The sequence below is a fragment of the Pelecanus crispus genome, chromosome 1 (genome assembly GCF_030463565.1).
Source record: "Pelecanus crispus isolate bPelCri1 chromosome 1, bPelCri1.pri, whole genome shotgun sequence".
NCBI classification, from domain to species: domain Eukaryota; kingdom Metazoa; phylum Chordata; class Aves; order Pelecaniformes; family Pelecanidae; genus Pelecanus; species Pelecanus crispus.
The window spans coordinates 1918502-1942205 of record NC_134643.1 but is presented as its reverse complement, the minus strand read 5'-3'; the positions used below and the strand labels follow the sequence as shown (position 1 = coordinate 1942205).

At 43.6% G+C, this 23704-nt stretch overlaps 1 protein-coding gene across 2 annotated transcripts; it reads left to right on the top strand.

The window, feature by feature from the left end:
- The first annotated feature begins 468 nt into the window (after positions 1-468).
- COPG2 (coat protein complex I subunit gamma 2) lies at positions 469-23612 on the top strand. Of its 2 annotated transcripts, XM_075727993.1 has the most exons (24): positions 469-536; positions 1986-2038; positions 2811-2891; positions 3770-3841; positions 4973-5052; positions 5904-5979; positions 6413-6505; positions 7661-7747; positions 9174-9331; positions 10017-10150; positions 10863-10930; positions 11552-11740; positions 12622-12717; positions 13640-13883; positions 15159-15234; positions 16390-16493; positions 17378-17503; positions 18207-18269; positions 18393-18532; positions 18895-19066; positions 20050-20147; positions 20858-20996; positions 21404-21502; positions 23141-23612. In XM_075727993.1, exons 1-24 carry the CDS (start codon positions 500-502, stop codon positions 23269-23271), a joined length of 2616 nt encoding a protein of 871 aa, XP_075584108.1. In that variant the 5' UTR covers positions 469-499; the 3' UTR covers positions 23272-23612. The 2 variants fall into 2 exon arrangements, with proteins under 2 accessions (XP_075584108.1, XP_075584109.1); XM_075727994.1 differs by lacking the exons at positions 20050-20147; positions 20858-20996; positions 21404-21502; positions 23141-23612 and adding an exon at positions 19636-19688.
- The last annotated feature ends 92 nt before the right edge of the window (positions 23613-23704 follow it).

Sequence of the window (23704 nt, the reverse complement as noted above, 5' to 3'; positions counted from 1 at the left end):
GCAAAGGCACCTCGCCTCCCCCTCCTGAGGGGAGCCGGTGGCTGAAATGTGTGCTTATTTTTTTGCCGAGGGGCTCAGATGGTTGGTTCTCCAGTCAGTCAGTCAGTCAGTCAGTCAGTCAGTCAGTCAGTCAGTCAGTCAGTCAGTCAGTCAGTCAGTCAGTCAGTCAGTCAGTCAGTCAGTCAGTCAGTCAGTCAGTCAGTCAGTCAGTCAGTCAGTCAGTCAGTCAGTCAAGGCTAAACATCCCCTCACAAAATGGCGGCGCGGCTCCTTTAAGACGCGCCTTTACCCCGCCCTGGCTCAGCCACGCCCCCTCAATAGCGGGTGAGGGGGCGTGGCTTGGAGAGACGGAAGGCGCCCAGTGGCCCTAAGCGCTTAGGGCGTTGACTGACAGCTCACGGCCCAATCAGATCGCTGAGGATAAGGCGGGGAGGCGGGCCTTCCGGTGGAAGATCCCTCGGCGGTGCAGCTCGAAGGGAGGGAGGCGACTGGGGGCGACATGATTAAGAAGTTTGACAAGAAGGACGAGGAGTCCGGTACGGGGCTGGTGGTGGCGGCGGCCGGGAGGGAGGTGGCGGCGAGCTCAAGGGCGGGCATGGCGGCATGGCCCTGAGGGGAGCGATCGTTAGGCGCCCAGCGCGCGCCGCGGCCTGTAACGGCCGCTGAGGTGAGGGAGTGAGTAACGGCCGCTGAGGTGACGGGGGATAACGGCCGCTGATGGAGGAGGTCTCCTCTGCTTTCCGGTGTCCCGGCCTCCCTCGGAGCCTCCCCCGGCCCTTCAGGATGGTCGGCGAGCTGCAGGGCCCGCCCCGGACCCCTGAGGCCGCGCTCGGAGGGAACCGGTTCCCTGAGGGCTGCGGCTGGCGGCCTCTTCCCGCCCTTGCCGTGGCGAGGAGGAGCGGTGCTTGCAGGGCTTGACCGGAGTCAGCACCTCAGCCTGGTAGCGGGCCAGCAGCCGTCACCAACCACGCAGGGCTTGTACCTTCAGGTACTTGGCAGGCGGGAAATAACCCATCACATCAGGCATAGATGTGGTGAATAAAGCCATCACCTGTACGTTTTCGCTCAACAAAATCGTCTGGAAATTAAGTTCAGGTTTCCTGTAGTAACTGATGCCGTCTTGAATTTTCTGGTGCTGCTGCTACTCAGAGGTCTTCTGAGCCGCAAGATGTGCCCAGCTGGGTTGAGTTTCATTTCATTCTCAGTTTCATTTTGCCTGGGGTGTGAGAACTGAAGAATGAACGAACTGAAAATGGGAAATTGCTGCTGGAGGAAAAGGGTCAGAAGCAGTAGTGAGGGTTTGGAGGGATTTACATGTTTGTAACAGTGGCTCTGAGTGGTGTTTTCACGGTGAATGCGGATTAGGAGGCTGGTCTCCTCTGTATGCTGCTGACAGAGAAGTATCAGCTCCAAGAAGTTAATTACTCTCAACAGCTGGATCTGGGCTGTTAAAAGGCTGAGACATTACAGCATGGAGATAGTCTAGCGTTAACAATTTTGTGATGTGCAGTAGCCAGACCGTTTTTGGAGTTTGCTGAGTAGCCCATTTTAGTGGTGCATTGATCGATAGACTTCTATTTCAGATCCTGATCAGTAGCTCTGCCCTGATGCCTTCTGTGCTTTCTGTGCCTGAAGTAATAAAAACAGGGGAACTAGGAGGGGGAAAAAAAAAAAAAGTAAACAGTTTTATGTAAAGGGAGTATTAAGGCAAATTTACTAGTAAACACCTTTCTTCTTCCTCACCTTCCAGCTATGTGTAAAGTGCCCACCGCTCCCGCCTTTTTTTTTTTCCTGTAACTCTGAATACACAGCTTAAGAAAGTGGATTCAAAGCTGTTGATGGAGAACACCAGTTATTCCAAGAGGAGTGTCGCTGCAGCATTGAGGTGTTTTTGTAAAGTTTAGGGGCTGTTCCTGCATGTTCAGTTCTGTTGCTTTTTGTGAAGAATGCATTTCCTTAACTGAGAGGTCTCTTTTGTTCCTCAGGTAGTGGCTCTAATCCTTTCCAGCATTTGGAGAAGAGTGCTGTGCTTCAGGAGGTATGAATAATCATAGTATAATACTGTTTAACTCTTTCTTGTTTTCTTTTTTCTTTCTTTTTTTTTTTTTTTCCCTTCAGGAAGTGTTAACAGCTTAAGGAAGTTTTACAGTGCAACTCTTGGGAAATGTCAATGGCTAAATTCATATAATTAATTTAAAATCACAGGGTATGTAAATGAAGTACACAGGAAGTTACTCTGAGGGGTTTATGTATGGTAATTACATTACATGTGGCTTCTGCTTTCCATGCTGAACATACAGGGTGCTCTTTCTGCAGAGGTGATCTGCCTGTTTTCCTGCACTTGTTCAATGTACTGTGTAGTGGATTTTCCTCTTTCTCTTTGTGTACTCGAAGAATAATTGCAAGTGGCGAGGTGAACATGTGGTTAAATAATAGGGAATTTTGGTGGGTGCAAAAAAGCTCTAAGTAGGAACTTAATAATTTCAATTTTGTCCTCCTACAGACTAGTGCTAAGTAGTGTTTGGACTGTAGATGCTATGGAAAGAAGTACGTTGTTATGCTTTTATTTTAAAGTATTTTTGCTAGTTCCAGATGGTAAACTGAGTCGTTGTCCTTTGTTCAGAGTGCTGCCCACCCAGCAAACTGAACATGCGTGAGCTGAATGACAGGAATATGCTTGTTGGGACACATTTTTAGAATTAAAAAAGTTATAAGCTACTTGATTGAAAACAAATTGGTTTACTTTTTATGGTGAAGGAGAAATTGTTGTTGGGGTCCGCTGTAACCCAGTATTTATGCTGTGTTTGTAGGCACGTATCTTTAATGAGACCCCTATAAATCCACGAAGATGCCTGCACATCCTTACCAAGATCCTTTACTTGCTGAACCAGGTAACCGTTATAATTTCCTCCCAGCCAGAATGAATATTCCTGAGGCTAATTTCTGATAATTTTCAGTGTGAAAGTTTTATACATTTTCCTGTCAGATTTGGGAGGTAGCTTTTACAGAGATCAGAAATTGAGTATTTACGCTGTAGTATCATGTTCTTTCTTCCAATTTAGCCACTAGCGTGAGTGAGGTATGTGTCACTGAAGCTTTTAAGACTTTTTTTCTGCGTGCGAAGTAAGAGCTGCTGGTTGGTCTGTGATCACCACAGCACTGCGCAATTAAAGAGCGTCTTGTGTTTGCCCAGCTAACGTAGGAGTAACCGAGGTGAAGTAAGAACATAGGCTGGGAGGTGATGAAGCAGAAGGTGTCTTTTTGTTTGGAGAGAAAATGGAAGCATGATAAGGAAGGAGATTTTCTTTAGGTATCCATGTAGATCACGTTTCCTGCATGTCAGGCAGTATTTAACTAGAGTTACAATCAGTTAGGAGGGACCTGTGCTCTTCAGTCTTAATTGGCACCAGTCATCTTTAAGTAAGTCCCTCTTAAGCAAGGGAGTCCTTCTGGTTAACAAGCATGACACAAACCCAACTGCTGACACGCTAATGGCAAAAGAGGGAACACAGGCTACTTGACAAACTATTCCATCGCTGCACCACTGTGGATGGCGTTTATATTGAAACCAAGTAGATAATGGTGGTAAACTTGGCATGTACTCCCCAGGAAGCACAAGGTGAGGCAGAGACTGTTTCTAACACGAGAAAAAGTCTCTCAAAGAAAAGATTCTTGGTGTGTGGGTAGGTATTACAAGTCAGGGCTGAAAGGTGGAGGCGGCTGAATAATGACAGTGTTTTTTCTCTCGCTTCTTGTGTGCTATTTTCAGGGTGAACACTTCGGAACCACTGAGGCCACAGAAGCTTTTTTTGCAATGACCAGGTTATTTCAATCTAATGATGTGAGTACCTAGTGTTTACCACTTGCTGTCTCCCTGGTTTTGTCTGGATTTACAGTAATTACAAAACAGTTGGATATTGGGATGTGGGAGGAGAGTGTGGCAAGTACTTCAGAGAACAAGCTCTGCATGCAAAGTGTTTGCTGAAGGCAATTCATGGTTTGGAAACAAATGACTGAATAATAACATATGGTTACTTCTGCAGGTTGTTTTTTGTGGTGGGGTGTTTTTTTCTGAGTTGAATTACTGTTATAAAGAAAGTGAATAATGACAGAAAGCCTTAATATACAAATCAGTATAATTTTGTGACTGTTTCTTACATTTGCAAATAATCCCCATCTGCTTAACTCAAAATAGAATTTAAAAATTGCCTGTAGATCAAATGCTGCTATTCCCTAGAACAACTTGCTCTATTCATGAATCTGCATGGAGTCAAGGGATGAGAACATCCTAAAAATGCTGGATTAAACTTTGGACTTTGTCCAATGTAAAATCCTTCTCTGATCTCTTTTGCAGAGAGTGTAAGAGCTCAGGGGTGTATGCTTCATGTGACAGGTCTCATTAATTTTTGTTAAAAATGAATTGGCACTTCAGGTTTTTAGAGATTGGACTGAGGAAGGTTGCACATGTAACGGTTTAAAGATGGAACGAAGATTTTTGAAGTACAGAGTGTTTGAGATCTTTCTCATATCCACATTTTAGAAAGGAGGGTTTTTTTAAAATGTAAATATGTCATTTGCTGTTAAAGAATTAAAGTGTCAGTGCTCTTTGCACATTTCTATTTTTCTTTTACAATAACAAATAGGTTCGAGGAAGTTGCTTTTAACTGATACTTGTGAGGCTTCTCCATGATGTATCATTTTGTTCATCACTAACATGTGGATTATTTTCTTTTTTAGTCTTTTCATTTTACAAGATATATATCGCTTATTCTTCTCCTTGTTTGTTTCATAACAGGGAGTAAGGCTGTTGTCCAGTTGCCAAACGTGCTTTTATTTGTGTGATTATGACTTTGTATAGATGTGGGGAAGAGAGCATTCTGTTTAAAAGTTTATTTAACTTTTAAGACTTCTAGGAAGTGTTTATTCATAATTGCCATTGAGTTTAATGGTTTTCTGCAATACACTTTCACAGCAAACCCTTAGAAGAATGTGTTACCTTACTATCAAAGAGATGGCCAATATTTCTGAGGACGTCATCATTGTCACAAGCAGGTAGTAGAACCTACAGAAAACACAGTATTGGGGCTCTGAAACAAGTAGCTGCATCTTAATGCATTTGGTTTAGCTGCTGTAGTTTTCTGTAATTATGCTTTAAAAAGGATACAGCAAGGGAAACCAAACTGTTCCATGATACAGAGTATGTGTCACCATAAAAAAACGTTATTTTCCTACTGTGTTATTGGACTTTTCTAAAAAAGCAAGAGGCTTGCCTACAGTTTATCAATCGGTTGCTATTTTGTTTTCTTGTTTGGGTTTTTTTATTTTTATTTTTTTAAATTACTGGTGCTTGATGGTTTTGTGAAAACTTAGGCTGTGACTTCTGTTTCACTTTGCTGTCAGAGCAGCTAGGGAAAAGCAGAACAAAGCTCAGTTCAGTCCGTCAACTGAACTATCAATTTTTTTGACTACAGAATAGACATTACAGTTGTTGCGAGAGCAAAAATTGGATCCGTGGCATGTGCTAAGCGATTGTCGTTTTGTTTTGTTTTGTTTTTTAAAAGCTGTTTGGCAAACTACACTTCACTATTATCTAACCCAAAATTTCTTGTGGTAAAAAAGAACACAATTAAGAAGGAGAATGGCTGAGCTAAATAAACCAGACCTATGGCAAAGCAGCATTATGGACTATGCATTTTTGTAACATTCTGTATTTCCACAGAATCTGATGTTAATAATTTTCAAATAGCTAATTATTAAGAAGTTGTTTCTAGCCAATACTAGAGCTTAGCTGTTATGTGGTAACAGCTGGAAGAACAGCTAAATGGGCTGAGGTGAATGTCACAAAAGGACCAAGACAGCGAGATACTAAAGAAGTGTTAACAGGGTATCTCTGATTATTTTAGTTTGACCAAAGACATGACAGGGAAGGAAGATGTATACCGAGGCCCAGCCATCAGAGCGCTCTGCAGAATCACTGATGTAAGTGCAAATCACATCACTGTCTTGGGAGAGATGATGAGTGTATTTAAAATAGAAAAACTACTCTCTTGCAGGGTGTATTCTTGCAGTAGTAATGGAACTGCTGCTTTAGGGAGTGCTGCTCTGAAGCCCTCTGCAGGTGTGAGCAGCTCTGTGGAGCTGTAGCACTGTAAACATGGAGTTAGGAGGCAGGAGCTTTGGAGCTCTAGTTTCTGATCTGAGGTTGCTTTGCTGTAGACTTTGATCATGTCACTGAACCTTCAGGACTGGGCAGCTGATACTCATCTCTCCCTCACAGAAGTATGCATTTTCAGAATTCATTCAGGATTTTTTTCTGAGGGTCTTTTGAATATGCTGTGCATATATTTTTGCCTTCTACTGCTTTTGTGCTCTGCCTCCAAAGTATCAACGCTTTTCTTTTTCCCTTTCATAGGGTACGATGTTACAAGCCATTGAGAGATACATGAAGCAAGCCATTGTGGACAAAGTCCCCAGTGTGTCTAGTTCTGCACTGGTGTCTTCCTTAGTAAGTAAAGCAGTAGATTATGGTAAACCTGTGCATTGTGTTGTGGCTGGGAAGGCTGGTCTGCTGCATGTGTATCTCTGCCTGGCCTTTGTTTTGTTCTTTCCTCATCTTCTTTTCCTTTGATGCGACTCTTCATCTCCTCACTGGAAAATAAACAAAAGATAGTAGCAATGGAGTTTCCTTTGTCTCAAGCAGACTGTGTCTTCTAAAACTCCTTCCTTAATGTTCTGTCACTTCACAGTACATCAGTTGTGATAACTTTAAGTGCAAAGTGCTTAGTCATCTCTCAATGCAATTAGTGTAGAACATTGATTTCTCTGGGGAGGGGCCTTGTCTGTGTTGCAAAGTCAAGCACGCTGATGACCGCCGAAGTGCTTATCGGTTTGGTGAGAGTAAGTAGGAACAACCTGTTCTGTGCCATGGAACAGCTAACACTGGTGTCTGTGAAAGAGTGTACGAGTTCTATAACAGAAACTAAAAGCAGTCTGCTTTGTGCTCTGCAAAAAGCAAATCCATGAAATTGCTGCCCTGATAAGACTGCAAATCAAGATTATTTTTGCTCACGTGTAGTAGGAGGGCTAGATGTAGAAGTTCACTCTGTTTTTCTCTCCGTTGTTTAGGAGAAAAGGCTGGAAAAGATCTTGTTAGGTTAATATATTTATGAAAGAGGAAAATACAAGTGAAAGCATGGTAGTCTGAGACTGAGATGTAAGAAAAACTGGTTTATAGGTGCATAGGATAAAGAGACTGGCTGCATTGGTAAATCAAGAAGGCAGAGCAGGAGGTAAGAGGTCCAGCTGATGAGGTGGAGTAGAGCCTGTATGGGGACCCTGAGGGTGCAAACAAAGCTGTATGAATACCGACAACTGAAGTCTTCCTGCCAGACTAACCATAGGCAGGAGAATTGTCCTAGTATTGTCTTCCGTCCTGTTTGAACATAAACAAAAACTTTCAGAGTTACTTTTCTCTTTATTGAAACAAGCACATCCATACAAAAACTATGTGTTTGGGAGTTACTCTGTTACCTGTAGTACACAACAAAGCCCTAGATTGTCTTGAAGTCTTTAAACTTAAATGCTGAAAACAAGGCTGATGGTACTTCACTGCGCTTCTAATGTTAGTTTGCCTGCAGTCTCAATTTGTGGCTTCTTCCAGCATATGATGAAGATCAGTTATGACGTAGTCAAACGGTGGATCAACGAAGCTCAAGAAGCAGCTTCTAGTGACAACATCATGGTGCAGGTATGTTTGCGGGTATGCCCCAGGAAGCTCTAAACACACTACAGGGTTTTAATGGTATTCTGTAAGTTCTTAAGATAACATTAGAAAAAGTAATTGGTTTTCCTTTTTCCCTTATTCTTTTAAAAACAAGAATTGTGACTTGAGGGGAAACGACTCAACTATTCCAAAAAATCATGAGTTTCTCCTTGATCCCAGTGCCAGATTCCTAATTAAAACTTGGCTCTTTAGTGCAGTCCTCTGCCCTTTCCCTGCTAACCTTCTGATAGCTGGGATGCTGTGGACTGCTTCACGGTAGCTGTTGCAAAAGGGCTTTGAATCTGAGTTTTCAAAAAGCTCAAGAAATTATCTGACTACCAGCATCCTGGCTTGTATCAGGAATAGTGTGGCCAGCAGGAGCAGGAAGGTGATTGTCCCTCTGTACTCAGTGCTGGTGAGGCTGCACCTGGAATAGCGTGTCCACTTTTGGGCCCCTCAGTACAAGAAAGACATTGAGGTGCTGGAGCGTGTTCAGAGAAGGGCAACGAGGCTGGTGAAGGGTCTGGAGCACAGGGCTGACGAGGAGCGGCTGAGGGAACTGGGGGTGTTCAGCCTGGAGAAGAGGAGGCTGAGGGGAGACCTTATCGCTCTCTACAACTACCTGACAGGAGGGTGTAGTGAGGTGGGTGTTGGTCTCTTCTCCCAAGTAGTTAGTGATAGGACAAGAGGAAATGGGCTCAAGCTGCGCCAGGGGAGGTTTAGGTTGGATATTAGGAAAAATTTCTTTACAGAAAGGGTGATCAAGCATTGGAACAGGCTGCCCAGAGAGGTGGTGGAGTCCCCATCCCTGGAAGTGTTCAAAAAACGGGCAGAGGTGGCACTTTGGGACATGGTTTAGTCTGGTCCACCCTTAATTGGTTTAGTGTGGACTTGGTAATGTTAGGTTAATGGTTGGACTGGATGATCTTAAAGGTCTTTTCCAGCTTAAATGATTCTATGATTCTACCTTCCAGAACACCAGCATGTCTTGTTTTGGCCTTCAGAAAATTTGCCAGGTGCTAGAGGACTACAGAGATCTTAAAGGTCTTTTCCAACCTAAACGATTCTATGATTCTATGAGATTAGCCCGAATATCAGTAAGATATCCATATTGGCCAAATGTTTGCATAAATATTCCAAACAGCTCTTCTGGCATTTACGAGAAGAAAAGGGAGGAAACTAACTTCATGGCTCTTTTGATCTTCAGAAATATGTTGAGGCTGTCTTATGGTGGACAGGTAGGGGAAGGAAATACTGCAGATTTTTGTCAGGCAACTCAGATCATTTGAGGTTAGAAAGGTATTTCTGCTAGGAAACAGCAATTATGAACCCTTTTCTATGTCTTAAAGTCTGGCTTTTCCAACTGCAGTGTGTATTCAATACTTGCACATCTCTGTTCCTGATTTCCTAGTACCATGCTTTGGGGCTGCTCTATCACCTTAGAAAAAATGATCGCCTTGCGGTTTCCAAGATGTTGAATAAGTTCACTAAATCTGGACTGAAATCTCAGTTTGCCTACTGCATGCTGATCCGAATTGCAAGCAAACTCTTGAAGGAGTCTGAAGAGGGGTGAGTAAGAGGCTGCATGTGAATTACAAAACTAATTATAGTTTGAGGTAAACAGTAGCTAGGAAGTCTGCATTTTTTAAAAGTTTGTGGAAATCCATGTGCAGACGGGGAGAACTGTAGTGTTAAAAATAAAACACAGGTAGAAGCAGAATGCTAGGCTGAACTGAGTGGTGGGATGTGTGGCAGGGTTTGGATTTTTGTTCTGGTACCATACCACCAAAACTTAGCTGAGAGTAGGGTTAAAACTGCAGAATAATCTCTAGAGAGGTTTTGTCTAGTTAGATGCATTTCAAATGCAATAAGGATCTACCTGTGTTGTGGGGATATGAATAAAAGGATCTCATTCTGATCTCGCACTAGCAGAGGAGGGTATAGTTACCTGAGAAATTCCTGAGGAAATTGTTTTATCAGTGGAAGTTTTTGTTAGTGGTGTGTGATACATGATTAATAATAAAGTATGTATCTGTGGAGTGCGGCATTTCTAGCTTGAAGAAGATAATGTCAAGATGAATAGAATAACAGTAAATAGATAGTTTAGAGCTCAAGTATGAGTTGAGCAGTATGGCGGTGTAGGAAACATGAAAGCCAGTGCATTAGCTGTGCTTTCTGTGAAGTTCTCAGAAACGTGGTATTAGCAGCTTGTACGTAATTCAGCATCATGCCGTGAAACGTCTTCTGTTTGTAGCCATGAAAGCCCACTGTTTGACTTCATTGAGAGCTGTCTGCGGAATAAGCACGAAATGGTTATTTATGAAGCTGCTTCTGCAATCATCCATCTCCCAAACTGCACGGCCAGGGAGCTGGCGCCTGCTGTTTCAGGTTGGTCGTAGAGTCCTTTGTACCACTGATGCAGCTGAAAGAAAGGGTGGGAAAGCACGGCAGAGACGGTACAGCATAACTAAAATACTGGACTCAAAACCTGAGTTTTCTGATTGTCTCCAAGTCAGAGGGCTTTTGGATGAGAAGCAGCTTGATCCCTTTTTCCCATTTCATCCACAGCTTTAGAGAATGGGTACTAGAGGTGGCACAGGGCGATGCTTGCCTTTTTCCAGCAGGAAGTTGGGGTGGGAGGGAAGGTAGAGGAGAACTTGATAGCACGGATGTGCCACAGATGACTACACAAACCACCTATTATTGATATAAGATGAAAAACAGGTTATTTTTAACTTGCTTGTGAAGCTAGTGATAAATTAGAAATAGAGCTGCATGGACAGTTAGCAGCATGTAGTTGAATGTGGCTACATTAGACTTTCTTCTCTACTCTTTCTTTGAAAGAGACCACATCTGGTTTCTTGCTGTGGTGCGAATTCTGACTAAACTATTTGCACCTCTCAATATCAAAGTGCTGGCACAAGGCAGTTTCCTTTTCCTCATCTGGTAGGGTCGTGAGGGCTCTCGCCTTCTGCTCCCCAGACGTTACTGGTGCCTAGAGTTGCAGTACCGGGAGCCAGTTTTTGTTAAACAGTCTCTACTCTGTAACACTTTGTTGTGAGTTACTTCTCTTGATTTTTCTTAATTTTTTTTTCCCCAGTGCTGCAGCTCTTCTGTAGTTCTCCCAAACCTGTCTTGAGATATGCAGCTGTACGGACCCTTAATAAAGTGAGTGCTTCGAAAACCTTCTAAACAAGCATAAATCTATGAGCAGCAGAGGAAGCCAGACTTCAGCACCTAATGATGTGTTACCTAAAGTAGAGCAACTGCTCTTTTGATGACTGTATTTGGAAATACTCCATGTCAGAGAATCGGCTTTTCCGTGCCAAATCTCGGGGTGTGACAGAAATCTTTTCTGCACTCAAGCTATGTTTGCTCATTTCTGGACCACAGGGCTGTAACAAGCTGTAGTTGGATAGCTTGTGAGCTTTCAGCTGTAAGAAAGCAGAGTCCCAGATATCGAATACTGTGAAAAGTGTGTGAACAGGATGTGTGTGAAAAAAATAACATTCTCATTTCAAAGCTGCACACCGCAACAGAAGCAGTTTGTGACTGTCAAACCCAGGAGCTGTAACTTAGAGTTTGCGGAGTTCATTTGAAATGCTGAAACAAAAGAACCTGAGCTTTGATTGCATCCTGCCAACAGTCATACGGTGTAGGTTTAGTTGCAATCCTTGTGGAACAGAGCAGTGCTTGAAAAAAATACGGGCTTTAATCCTTGCCCCATCGAAAGCTTTGAATTGTGGGATGTTATTTCTCCCGTATAATTTGGAATTGTGTTCTTTACAGGTGGCCATGAAGCATCCATCTGCAGTCACTGCCTGCAACCTGGACCTGGAAAACCTCATCACTGACTCCAACCGCAGTATCGCTACCCTCGCCATCACCACCCTGCTGAAGACAGGGAGTGAGAGCAGTGTAGACAGGCTCATGAAACAGATCTCTTCCTTCGTGTCAGAAATATCAGATGAGTTTAAGGTGTGGCATTGGAGGCCTCTGCTCTTTCCAGCTGCAGGTTTTTCTCCCATTCTTGTTTTTATGAAGCTTTTCCCGTTTGTTAATCCTTCAGTGACTTAGTCTGATAGAGCAAAGCCAGCCTGAAATTCAGGTGTAGTCCTCTGTTTTCCAACTTACCTATACTGTGCCATTTCCTCCCACCACTCCAAGAAAGGATAAATGTTGTTTGGTGGATTCCTGGCTCCTGTGCAGTATCCTGCAAAGCCTTGTACTGCCTTCTGGTTACCTCTTTGGAGAGGAAGAGGGATTTTAACCCTTCTGATTGAGTCTATATCACTTCAGTCTGATACGTAGTTAGGAAATAGTGTGAACTGTGAATTTCTACCTAATTCGTCAAGTTTAGTCACTAAGACTGCAGGTAATAACTTGGTTAAGGATGGTAGTTCACTTGTATCTGTCCCTTTTACACCATGGAGTTGCCTTGAGGAGCATAGCATGTCTACAAAGTCATTGTCTGCTAGTGTACAGTGGTCTTAAGTTCTTGCTTTTATGAGAAAAGGAAATAAGTATTAGATGAGTCTTAAATTTGCAGAGTTTTAGTGACAAAGTGTAACTAGTTAAGTTAGAATTGGCTCAGGATCCTCACTGGGCAGAGGAAGTGAGGGGAAGCCTTTGAATTAATGTAGTCCATCATAACTTACCGTCCCCCTAGCAGAGCCAGGTCTTGCAGCATGCTAGCACCAGGTTGTCAGCACACTTATGCTGAGAGTCCGCCACCTGATTTTTATCCTTCTTGTACATGAATTTAATCTATCAAGGTGATAACTTGAGATAGCGAGAAGCCTGTATTTTTCACAGAAAATAAATGCATGTGGCTAATGTCCTTCTCTGTTGTTTTGCAGGTAGTGGTAGTACAGGCAATCAGTGCCTTGTGCCAGAAATACCCTAGGAAACACAGCGTCATGATGACCTTCCTCTCCAACATGCTCAGGGATGATGTATGTTTGAAATTTTCTTTGGGTAGTTATTGGCAGGTAGCTCTGATAGATAGCACGAAGGGTCTCTTCTGTCTTATGTCTGGGTACACAGCGCTGATGGGGCCTGACTGATTACCAAGACCTTGTTTATCTGGTGGGTCAGACCTGTCTGAAATGTGCTTATGAATTAGAGCTAGTACCTCACAGAATCATAGAATGCTTTGGGTTGGAAGGGACCTTTAGAGCTCATCCAGCCCAACCCCCCTGCAGTGAGCAGGGACAGCTTTAACCAGATGAGGGTGCTCAGAGCCCCGTCCAACCTGGCCTTGAATGTTGCCAGGGATGGGGCCTCCACTACCTCTCTGGGCAACCTGTTCCAGTGCTTCACCACCCTCATTGTAAAAAATTTCTTCCTTATGTCTAGTCTAAATCTATTCTTCCTTAGTTTAAATCCATTATTCCTTGTTCTGTCACAACAGGCCTTGCTAAAAAGATTGCCCCCATCCTTCCTATAGGCCCCCTTTAAGTACTGAAAGGCTGCAATAAGGTCTCCCCGCAGCCTTCTCTTCTCCAGGCTGAACAACCCCAACTCTCTCAGCCTGGCCTCACAGGAGAGGTGCTCCAGCCCTCAGATCATTTTTGTGGCCCTCTTTTGGACCTGCTCCAACAGTTCCATGTCTTTCTTGGGCTCCAGAGCTGGATGCAGTACTCCAGATGAGGTCTCAAAACCTGATTGGAAGAGATGTTCAGGTGATGTGCCTTTATGGGTCAGGGGGGACTGGGAAGACCCTGTTAGGTTATCTAGCGTGCCCTCTCTTTTCGGTTTATGTACAAATGCTTTTTTTCTCAATGGAGAGAAGTAATTGAAGCGTGAGGGGAACTGAGCAGCACTGTTGTCTGAGCTCTGCCTGCTGAGTCAGTGTCCTCGATTTTCCTTTCCCAGGGTGGCTTTGAGTACAAGCGAGCCATTGTGGACTGTATAATCAGCATCATTGAGGAGAATCCTGAGAGTAAGGAATCGGGCTTGGCTCACCTCTGCGAGTTCATTGAGGACTGTGAACATACTGTCCTAGCCACAAAGATCCTGCACCTGCTGGGGAAAGAGGGGCCAAGGACTCCATCCCCGTCCAAGTACATCCGCTTCATATTCAACAGGGTGGTGCTGGAGAACGAGGCTGTGAGGGCTGGTAAGTCCAGCTCAGATGCTTGATGGTTTCATATCTGAGCTCTGCTAGAAATCTCGGCGCTGAAACTGGGTTTGGTGGTGAGAGGCAATGGTTACTCCACAGACACTGTGAAGAGCTAGCCCTTACGTGCGTCAGCTGCGAAGGTGATTTTATCCTGCAGTGCGTTTAAACTGCTCATGTCATCTTAGCATCGGCGCTTGGTCTTCCTGCTTTGCAGAATATAAGCAATATATTAACTTCTAGTCCCTTCTTTTGAATGTCTCCCAAAAGTCGAGAGGTAATACGTGAGGAAGTGACATTGTTACTTCCCTAAAAGCATAACTGTCTGCTATAGACTATGATCTTTTTATATGGAAATCTCCCCTCCACAAGATAAGGATTCCTCCTTGGAAGCATGTTGCAGACTGATATTTCCTTCCTGCGGAGCCTTTACAACAAACCCTTTAGAGCGTTCAGCCTTTTTTCACACTCGGGGCTTAGCATTGGAGGGATATCGGCATCAGCTTGATCTCCTGCCTGTTAGAAGAGGGAAGTACTGCTGGGAGAGAGGAAGCAAAATGAGCTCACAAATGGTCCAGATGGCATTTGATTTTTGGTGACAGTTCTTTTGGTCACAGTTTTCTAATTGTGACCTGGGAGCACGTGAACAGCATTCCATGAAGAGCGTACGCTGTATAGAAACTTTGTCATTGTAAAAAATAGAGATTCTTTTATAACCACCAAGGCCATAAAGCTTGTACTTCCTTACAGAGCTTTCTCTTCTTTCTGTATGTGGAATTTCTTCAAGCTGATGTTGAGCTGAAATGAGATTAGTTTGGACAGGCAGCTCTAAGTGGTTGCAGAGGGGTTTCAGCTCTTTGAGAGGTCACTGGATGCAGTCTGGCCCTGGTCACCACTGGATGCATGTCACCCCTGTGTGCGAAAAACAGATTTATCTGGGGGTGTGAGCTGCAGCTAATGGCAGAAGGGCCAGCAACTGGACTGAGCCATGGAGCTTGAACTAACCTTATCTGTTAGAGAGTTCTCTCAGAACAGAGTTGCAGTGCTGTTAAGTTGATCTTGTTCTGTTATTCCCTGACACACAACTATTTTCATTTGAAAATAAGGAAATAGTTTAGTCTTTCCATAACACTAAAAGGTTTATGGTGTGGAAGTGAAAACCTGCATGAATTGGCACTTCAGGACAACAGTACATGCAGTGCATTGAATCTGACTGTGAGAACGTGTTTGCGTATAGCTCGAACGCCTCTGACATCTGTCCGTTTTCTTCTCTAGCCGCTGTAAGTGCGCTAGCGAAGTTTGGTGCCCAGAATGAGAATCTTCTTCCGAGCATCTTGGTGCTTTTGCAGAGGTGAGTGGGTATGGCTGTTGTGTGCCTGTACTGAGCTTGTTGGCGACCTTGGGCAGTCTGGCTCCACAGAAGCAGCAAGGTCAGACCCAGTCAGAACTTGCACTGGCGTTGTCACAACATACCAGTAAGGGTGTCAGGAGATGGCCGTCTTCCTTCCTTCCTGGCTGGAGGCAGCATAGCGCTGCTGGAGATAAGCAAATGAAAGACGTGATTAGTTTGAAAACATCTGGTAGTAATGGTCTGGTTCCCCAGTGGATAAAAATCTGCAGTGGTTTAGTACATTTTTTGCATTCCTTGAAGCAAGAAAATATATTTCCATGTTATTTATAAATAACCTTTGTGTACGGTTGAGCAGTGATCTTGGGTGTTCCCATTTCACAGGTTCGCGTCTCTTGGTGAGACCATTCAGCCTCCTTAAATTGTCTGTACTATAAATGTCATGTTCTTCATTTGTATAGGACTATGGTGTAAACCTATGCCATGTCTGACTTCTGTGGTGAGAGAAATAATTCAAATTTTGAAGTGCTTCAGGCAGAAGGCAACCTCGTATAGGTGCAAGTGAATTACAACTGCAAGAAGTGACTTGAGCGATGGGAAGGGAGGGAAGTTGCCAGGAGGGAGAGAGACTCTTTCTTTATAAACCACCTGCTATATTTGAAAGACTAGGTGAATAGTTGAGCACACAGCCATTTTTTCAGTCTGACATAGAAAGTAGCTTTAACATGTTTATTTTTGTAGTCTATCTATTTTTTCTGCTTTTGTTCTGTTGTGAAAGAATGCTATTAAAAAAAAAAAAAAGGCAAAACCAGTGCAACGACATGGTGCCTATCAGAATTATTAGCCATAAAATGCAGGTGTATATTTTATAATCTAGCAAGTGTGCATGGTGTTAACAAGTCACATACACATGTCCTTTAATCTTAGTTTTCTGATGTGACACTTGCATAGAAACTTCAAGTTAAACTTCAACTACTGTGTCGTATGAATGCTTTTGGTTTGGTTTTGGTTTTTTTTTTTTTTCCTAATTTGAAAATCTGTTGAGGGAGCTCAGACTATCATTGCAGTATCAAATCTGATCTTGTCAGTGCCATTCTTAGCTCGGCTCTCATGATGTCCTGAGCTGGCTGACTGCTGTCCTCTTGTTCCCCAAAACAGGTGCATGATGGATAGCGACGACGAAGTTCGGGACAGAGCAACATTCTACTTGAACGTACTGCAACAGAGACAGATAGCACTGAATGCTGCCTATATTTTTAACGGTCAGTGATAGAAAGAAGTCTGAGCTGTTATGTCACATTCTGTATTATGGGTGGCCTTTGTTGCTGCAAGAACAGTTTTCTGTAATGTAACTTGGGTCAGAGTAACTGGAAAGGACAGGACTGTGTGGTTTTTTCTGGCCCCAGCGCTTTCCTGTGAAGTACTCGTGCTATCTGAGAATCGCAGATTTGGAAAAATATGGGAAGGGTTTTCTAGGAAATGGAGTGGGAGTATGGGTTGGGCTTTTTTCATCATTGCCTCTTCCTTCACCTGGGACAGTTTTCTTAACCGTTGCTCCATCTTCTCCGTTACAAAATGAGAATGAGGAATCTTGTTGGCAGGATTGGTTATAAAAATGTTCTTTGGTCTGTAGTTGAAAGTTCACACAAGCAGAGTACTTAACATTTAAGACTATTGCAAGAGGACTTTTCTCAAGTGAACTGTTCAAACTGTAGTAACCACTGGAATGGCAACTTTCTGTGTCATCTTCAGAGCAGTTTTTTATTCTATCCAGTATCTTGAAGTACTTAGTGTGTGTGTTTGTGTTTACCAAGAAATGAATGTGCTTTTACCAGCTTTTTATTAGCCAAAGTCCAAACCATATCTATGTAGCTGTAAACTCTAGATTCCTCACAAGAGTTTTTCTCTGCAGCCTGAACCAATGGACAGGCTACAGAGAAGAGCTCTTTAAACAATCTTCCTTGTTTATATCTCAAGAGGGAGGTAACTGATACACAGAGAAGTTTTTCAGACTCTGGCATCTTGTTGCTTTTGGTGCAGTGGGCAATCCAAAATTCGCACTGTTCATTTGTGAACCCTGTATGTAGGTCCCTGACGGTTCCTGCTATTAAATCTGAATTTTTCTACCTTTGCTTCTACTTTGCAGGGTTGACCGTCTCTGTTCCTGGGATGGAGAAAGCCCTGCACCAATATACACTGGAGCCTTCTGACAAACCTTTTGATATGAAAACAGTTCCACTGGCTACTGCACCAATCTTTGAACAGAAAGCAGGTAACACTTGGGCTTCATTTAAATACACTACAGGCAAATAAGCATTCAGGTTGCCGTAATGATACTTGATGTCTGTAAACTGGCTGCTGTCCTAGTAGGGTGAGGCCAAGACCAGAGGTAGCTCAGCTGAAGGCTATACGGGTGACAGTGTCACCGGCTTTGCAGAAGCAAGCCTGCCTGCTCTTCACAGGTAAAGGAAGACGGCGCCTCTTCCAAAGGAATATGGATTGGCAAGAATGTTGTTATTTGTTCTGCTAATCTTGTTATCAGAGAGGAGTTTATGCATGATCAGAATTTACTAGTTCATAGATATCTGAAGAAAGTACATTCCAGAAGCACATAGTCACTTCACTGGCTTGCTTCCACGTTCTTGCACAATTCTTGCATTTTGACTTCGTGCAACTCTTTAAGAAAAAGTTAGGGTTTTTTTTCCCCCCTTCTTGTTCTTCCAGCTTTTTTTGCTGGCTATTCTGGACTAAAGTGTGGTTTCTTCATCATTACTCAAAATCTCTCCTCTCCTTACAATCCAACATTGCCTAGCAGAAAAGATATTTCAGTGTGTGTGAAGAACCAGGCTGGTAATGGCTTGCAGCAGAATGTGTGAAACACTACAGGTTAAGAAATTTTTAGTGGAGATATAACAGCATTGAAAACTCCTCCATGGTGTAGTTGACAGCACAACGTCTTTGCTTTTTCTTCACAGAGATTGCCTTAGTGACCAGCAAGCCTGAGAAAGTTGCTCCTTCACGTCAGGATATATTTCAAGGTATGAGAGAAGATCAGTGGGTCCCCAGCACTTGGAGTGTTGGGAGGATTGGCACAGATCAGGCGGGAGCAATGAACGAGCCTGTCACTAAGTGTCAGTCGTCATCTTTTCCTTTCTGCGCAGAACAACTGGCAGCCATTCCAGAGTTTAAGGGCTTGGGTCCATTATTCAAGTCTTCGGAACCAGCGCAGCTCACAGAAGCAGAAACGGAGTATTTTGTTCGTTGTATTAAACATGTGTTCACAAATCACATTGTTTTCCAGGTAAGAGAAGTTATGTGCTTTTGCCAGAGTGCAATAGGAGTTGGCCCTTAACGATGCCTGGGCGTGGCATAAACAGTGTTGTCACTGTGCCCGGGAGTGGACAGCTTCCCTCTTAACCGAGTTGCAAGGTAGAGTTAAGAGGGTGTGTGCAACAATCAAAAAACGATGGGATTTATGATCCCATCTGTTAAAGAATTCTAGTAAAATTGGAGAGAAAAGCTGTTTAGTGAGAACAGCAGGTTTGGTCAAAGATGCGGGGTGTCTGCTGTATGCCGTGAAGTATTGTAGCTAATTTGGTGAAAAATTCTCAATTAGAAATGTTTCTTCTATGTTCAAGTCCTTTTCGATTTATTCTTCTGCAGTTTGATTGCACAAACACATTAAATGATCAGCTGTTAGAGAGAGTCACTGTGCAGATGGAGCCGTCGGACACTTACGACGTGATCTGTTGCATCCCAGCGCCCAGCCTGGCTTACAACCAGCCGGGCATGTGTTACACCCTCGTCCAGATTCCCCAGGATGACCCCACTGCAGGTACCCATCAGGAGGGAGTAGTTCTGCATGACAAATCCCTCAAATGAAGTTTTTGGAGAACAGATAATAAAATGTTTAGGGTGTAGGATTTGGCAAGTGCATACTGAGATTTTAGTATTGTTTCTTCCTCATATGTCACATGTGCTGGTTTTTGCGTAGAACCTGTGTTTGTGCAGAACAGTATACGCACTTCTTACAAAATAGTATGCACACTTTTTAATTAATCAGTGGTATTGGATGATTGAAAATGGGATGTTTAAGAGGACTGGAGAGCATGCAGGTAATACAGGAAAATGAATTTATTATCTTGAGTCAATGAAAGGAGCACCTTTGAAAACATGGATGTTTGGTAGTAGTCAGGAACAGAATCGGTAAAAGGAAAATACAAGTAGGAAAAAAAAAAGAGATTGGTAGTTTGGGCCTCTACATATCTGGCTAATGCAATTTTTCCTCTCTTTAGAGAATTAGAAATGACTATGAAGTTTAGGAATGAGCATAAAATTGGGCATAAAACTTCCCTTTCTTGCTTTTATTATTCACGCTTAAAAGAAACTCCATTGCATTTGCAGTTGGTTTAACGTAACTCGGCTCATCAGCGGGGTGGATTTCTTGGTTATCACTTTCACGCCAGAGAAGATTAGAACGAGTCTGAATTCCTTGAACTGTGGTTTCAGATCATAATCCACTTGTCAGAAACCCTTGCGGAGTTTGTCCTGGTACCTAATGCTGACTGGAGTGCACGGACCTGTGGTTGTTACACTGTGGCCCTGGCATACTCCTCCCCTGAGATCCTCTTTTGGCCTTCATCTTAAGAGCCTGGGGGGAAATGTCATGTGAAGTTGAAAAAAGCTCTGATTATGACCATGTCATATCTTCTGGGGCAAAGCTCATGCACGCTCTTTCCACTGCCCTTTGGGGAAGTGAGGGCTCAAGCAGAAGAAACCGCACTACTATCTTATACAGGCTTTTCTTCTCCTCCCCAGTTGCTTGTACTTTCAGTTGCACAATGAAGTTCACTGTTCGAGACTGTGACCCAAACACAGGTGTGCCAGAAGAAGATGGCTATGATGATGAGTATGTGGTAAGTTCAGGAATGTTGTGTGGTTTTTTTTTTCTTGTTGCTAATTCTGAATACATGTGGCCATTAGGTTGATGGTTTCCTTTCGGATCTGAAGCCAGTAGGAGAGAACGGCAGGCCTGCCTGAAACACCATTTCCAAAATATGGCAGCTTGTAACTTTAGGTCTTTCCTCAAAACCTTGCTTCTGCCCAATAGTTTAGCTTCAGTGCCCTAGGAGATAGGATTTGTAGGCACAGATAGGAAGAAAGCAATAGCTTCCGTTGTCTTTTTTTTTCAGAACTGTGGCCCAATCTTTCTCTCCACCCCAAGTATTTGCATTTCTGTTTATTGCATTCGTGTTATCGATCACTGAAATACAAGTCAGATCTCAGGAAAGCGCCTGCCTTTTGGGCTTGGAGGAAGTAAAAGCTCCTTCTGGATTCTGAGAAACTCTCTCTCCTCAGATGCCCAGTAAGGGCTAGAATGGGCCTTGACTCACAAAGCAATTGCCCCATTTTCTGCTCTCCTTTAGTCTCTCGGGTGGTTTTGTGTAAATGTTTTTAAGGTTTACAGATGACCACTGTAAGTAATCACTGTTGTTATGCGCTTCTGAAATTAAAGCCAGGCATGCCAGAGTTGTCTTGGCAGAAAGCCAAAATCTCTCTGTCTCTTTCTAAGATTATGATTGTTTCTGTAGCTGGCAGCTGAAAATCTCCCTTGCTTTTCTGTCAGTTGGAAGATTTGGAGGTGACCGTGTCTGATCACATTCAGAAGGTTTTAAAGCCTAACTTCGCAGCTGCATGGGAAGAAGTGGGAGATGACTTTGAGAAAGAAGAAACCTTTGCACTTAGTTCGATCAAAACCCTTGATGGTGAGATGATCTCTCCTCGTTTCTTTGTGACCCACATAGTATTCCTGGTAAATCTGCTGTGCTGGGGATGTATTTAGTGTGGTAGGAGGAGAATTTGATGCCTTCCAACCTGACGTTGTGTCCCAGCAAGAAGGCTTTGTGTTGCAATGTTGGGATTATAGTGGGTGGGACTTTGGCAGTGCTCTCTTGCTTGAGGCTGGTTGAAGGAGGGGTGCGTTCCTAGGCTGTTAAGGCAGCAGAAGGGACATCACAAGGTAGGTGTGTTGGTGGGGCTGCAACCAAGGTAACAAATGGAAATGGTTAAGCCACATGGGTGCTTAGAGAATGTTCTTTAATTGCAAACTAGTTGTCCCAGAAAGCTTGGCACCAACCTGGAGGTAATTTTCTTCTTCAATCTCTGAATGCAGAAGCTGTCAATAACATCGTCAAGTTCCTGGGCATGCAGCCCTGTGAGAGATCAGATAAAGTGCCAGAGAACAAAAATTCTCACACGCTCTACTTAGCTGGTAAGTATTCATGCTACTGAACTCAATGTTTCCATGTCCCCACACTGTTTGTTTGTTTGTTTGTTTTACTAAATGAAGGGAAATGGGTTAGGAGATTCTGCTCTTGTTTCAAGAGGTTTTTTCTCTCCATAGAAAGCTGAAGTGAATTAGTGAGTTGAATGCAGCTGGTGCTAATTTGGAGCCCGCTGTGCGGGTGTACTTATGCTAGATTCTGTGTCTCTGAGTGTAGGTATTCTACCTATGGGAACGGTAGTGAATCCTTTGAATGAAGAACTTCCAGAGCAGACATCTAACTAAATCCCTTGACTGTTGTTATCTCAGAAGGGCGTTCCTAGGACCTGTCTTGTTTTCAAGTTCCTGTCACTAAAGACACATCCTGAATTGGCCTGCAGTACCCGCAACTTCTTGTTCGATGACTGTGCTCCAGGCTTTCAGTTTTGGACAATTCCTGGAAGTGCTCTACAGAATTTTACTGCAGTTGTTCATTGCAGTTTTGCTTTAACATGGCACATAGCGCTCCAACAGAAGGGTTGGATCTCAGTTTATTTCAGGCACAGAATTGATAATTCCAGGTCTCTCTGCATAGTGATGTTGAAGTGGGACTGGAGATGGCTCGTCCTGCAGTTTGAAATGCCTCCAGGAGCACCACTTCCAAGCCCCCTAGCAGAAGCATAGGAGGACTGTTCTTCCCTTAACAGCAGGGGCACTGAGCCAATGGACTGTGCCTTCAGTCACATAGAATCTCTCTTTTGGAGAACAAGCCTTACGAGGAGCGGCTGAGGGAATTGGGGTTGTATAGCCTAGAGAAGAGGAGGCTGAGGGGAGACCTGATCGCTCTCTACAACTGCCTGACAGGAGGGTGTAGTGAGGTGGGTGTTGGTCTCTTCTCCCAAGTAGTTAGCAATAGGACAAAAGGAAATGGGCTCAAGTTGTGCCAGGGGAGGTTTAGATCGGATAGTAGGAAAAATTTCTTCACGGAAAGAGTAGTCAAGCATTGGAACAGGCTGCCCAGAGAGGTGGTGGAGTCCTCATCCCTGGAAGTGTTCAAAAAATGGGCAGACGTGGCACTTTGGGACATGGTTTAGTGGGCATGGGGGTGTTGGGTTGATGGTTGGACTGATGATCTTAGAGATCCTTTCCATCCTTAGCGATTCCTAGTTTTTGCTTTCATTAAAAAATAATCCAGCCACCAAGCCAGGAAAGATCAAATTAATTATTACTCTCCCCTTAATTGGTTTAGTGGTGGACTTGGTAGTGTTAGGTTAATGGTTGGACTGGATGATCTTAAAGGTCTTTTCCAACCTAAATGATTCTGATTCACAGACAAATTACACTATGTGTTGCCTTCTCAAACTGGAAGTGAGCTTCAGCTACCCACTCTCTGGTTTCTACCTATTTAAATCAGCCTAGCCCTCCAGCAGCGCTTGCTGATTCTGTTTAATTAGGACAGTATCTGTCATCTTCAATCTTGGCCTCAAGAGCTTAGGGAATTTGGGGGTTTTTTTGTCATTTCCTCCCTCTCTGAAACTGTCCATAGACTGAATCTGTCTTGCACTCACCAGGTTTTTGGCTCCTGGGTTAGGACTAGATCACTGAACCTCACTTACAGCAATCTCTCAAATGTTGCTTTGTCCCCAGGTGTATACAGAGGCGGCTGCGATGTGCTGGTAAGGTCCAGGCTTGCGCTAGGAGATGGCGTGACCATGCAGGTGACGGTTAGGAGCAAGGAAGAAACGCCCGTAGATGTCATCCTGGCTTCTGTAGGCTGAGTGTTAGAGCGCATCAACTGTGGTGGAAACCTTCTTTGCAAGCACCGGTTGGGTACTTACTGGATATCAAGCAGCCTGTCTCTCTTTCTGCATGTAGTTTTTATTCCTCAATTTGGGAAATATTTTGTATGATGTTACAGTAGTAGCCATAGAGGCTGGCTGGTACTGAGCCTTTCCTGTGTCCCTTCCCTCGTTGTCACTTACACATTCCCATCTAACTTATTGCATCTCTGGCCACTTGCAGTAGAGCAGGGAAGATAAAAGATGCAAGTGGTAAGAAAATGGAATCGGACTTTTGTCAAAACTGATTTTTATTAACAGAAAATAAACACTGGTCCAAGTGGTGGAATTCATATGAATTACTGTTAATAAAATAGAAATTTCTTGTTCTAATTCTGTCTGCTTCAGTACAGAAAAAGTAGCCCATAATGGC

Excerpts from the sequence above, each read along its gene's own strand:
- COPG2 (XM_075727993.1), top strand. The coding sequence starts at position 500 with ATGATTAAGAAGTTTGACAAGAAGGACGAGGAGTCCG. Across the intron at positions 20,148-20,857 it reads GCTATGATGATGAGTATGTG|TTGGAAGATTTGGAGGTGAC; the intron begins GTAAGTTCAGGA and ends CTTTTCTGTCAG. Across the intron at positions 20,997-21,403 it reads TTCGATCAAAACCCTTGATG|AAGCTGTCAATAACATCGTC; the intron begins GTGAGATGATCT and ends CTCTGAATGCAG.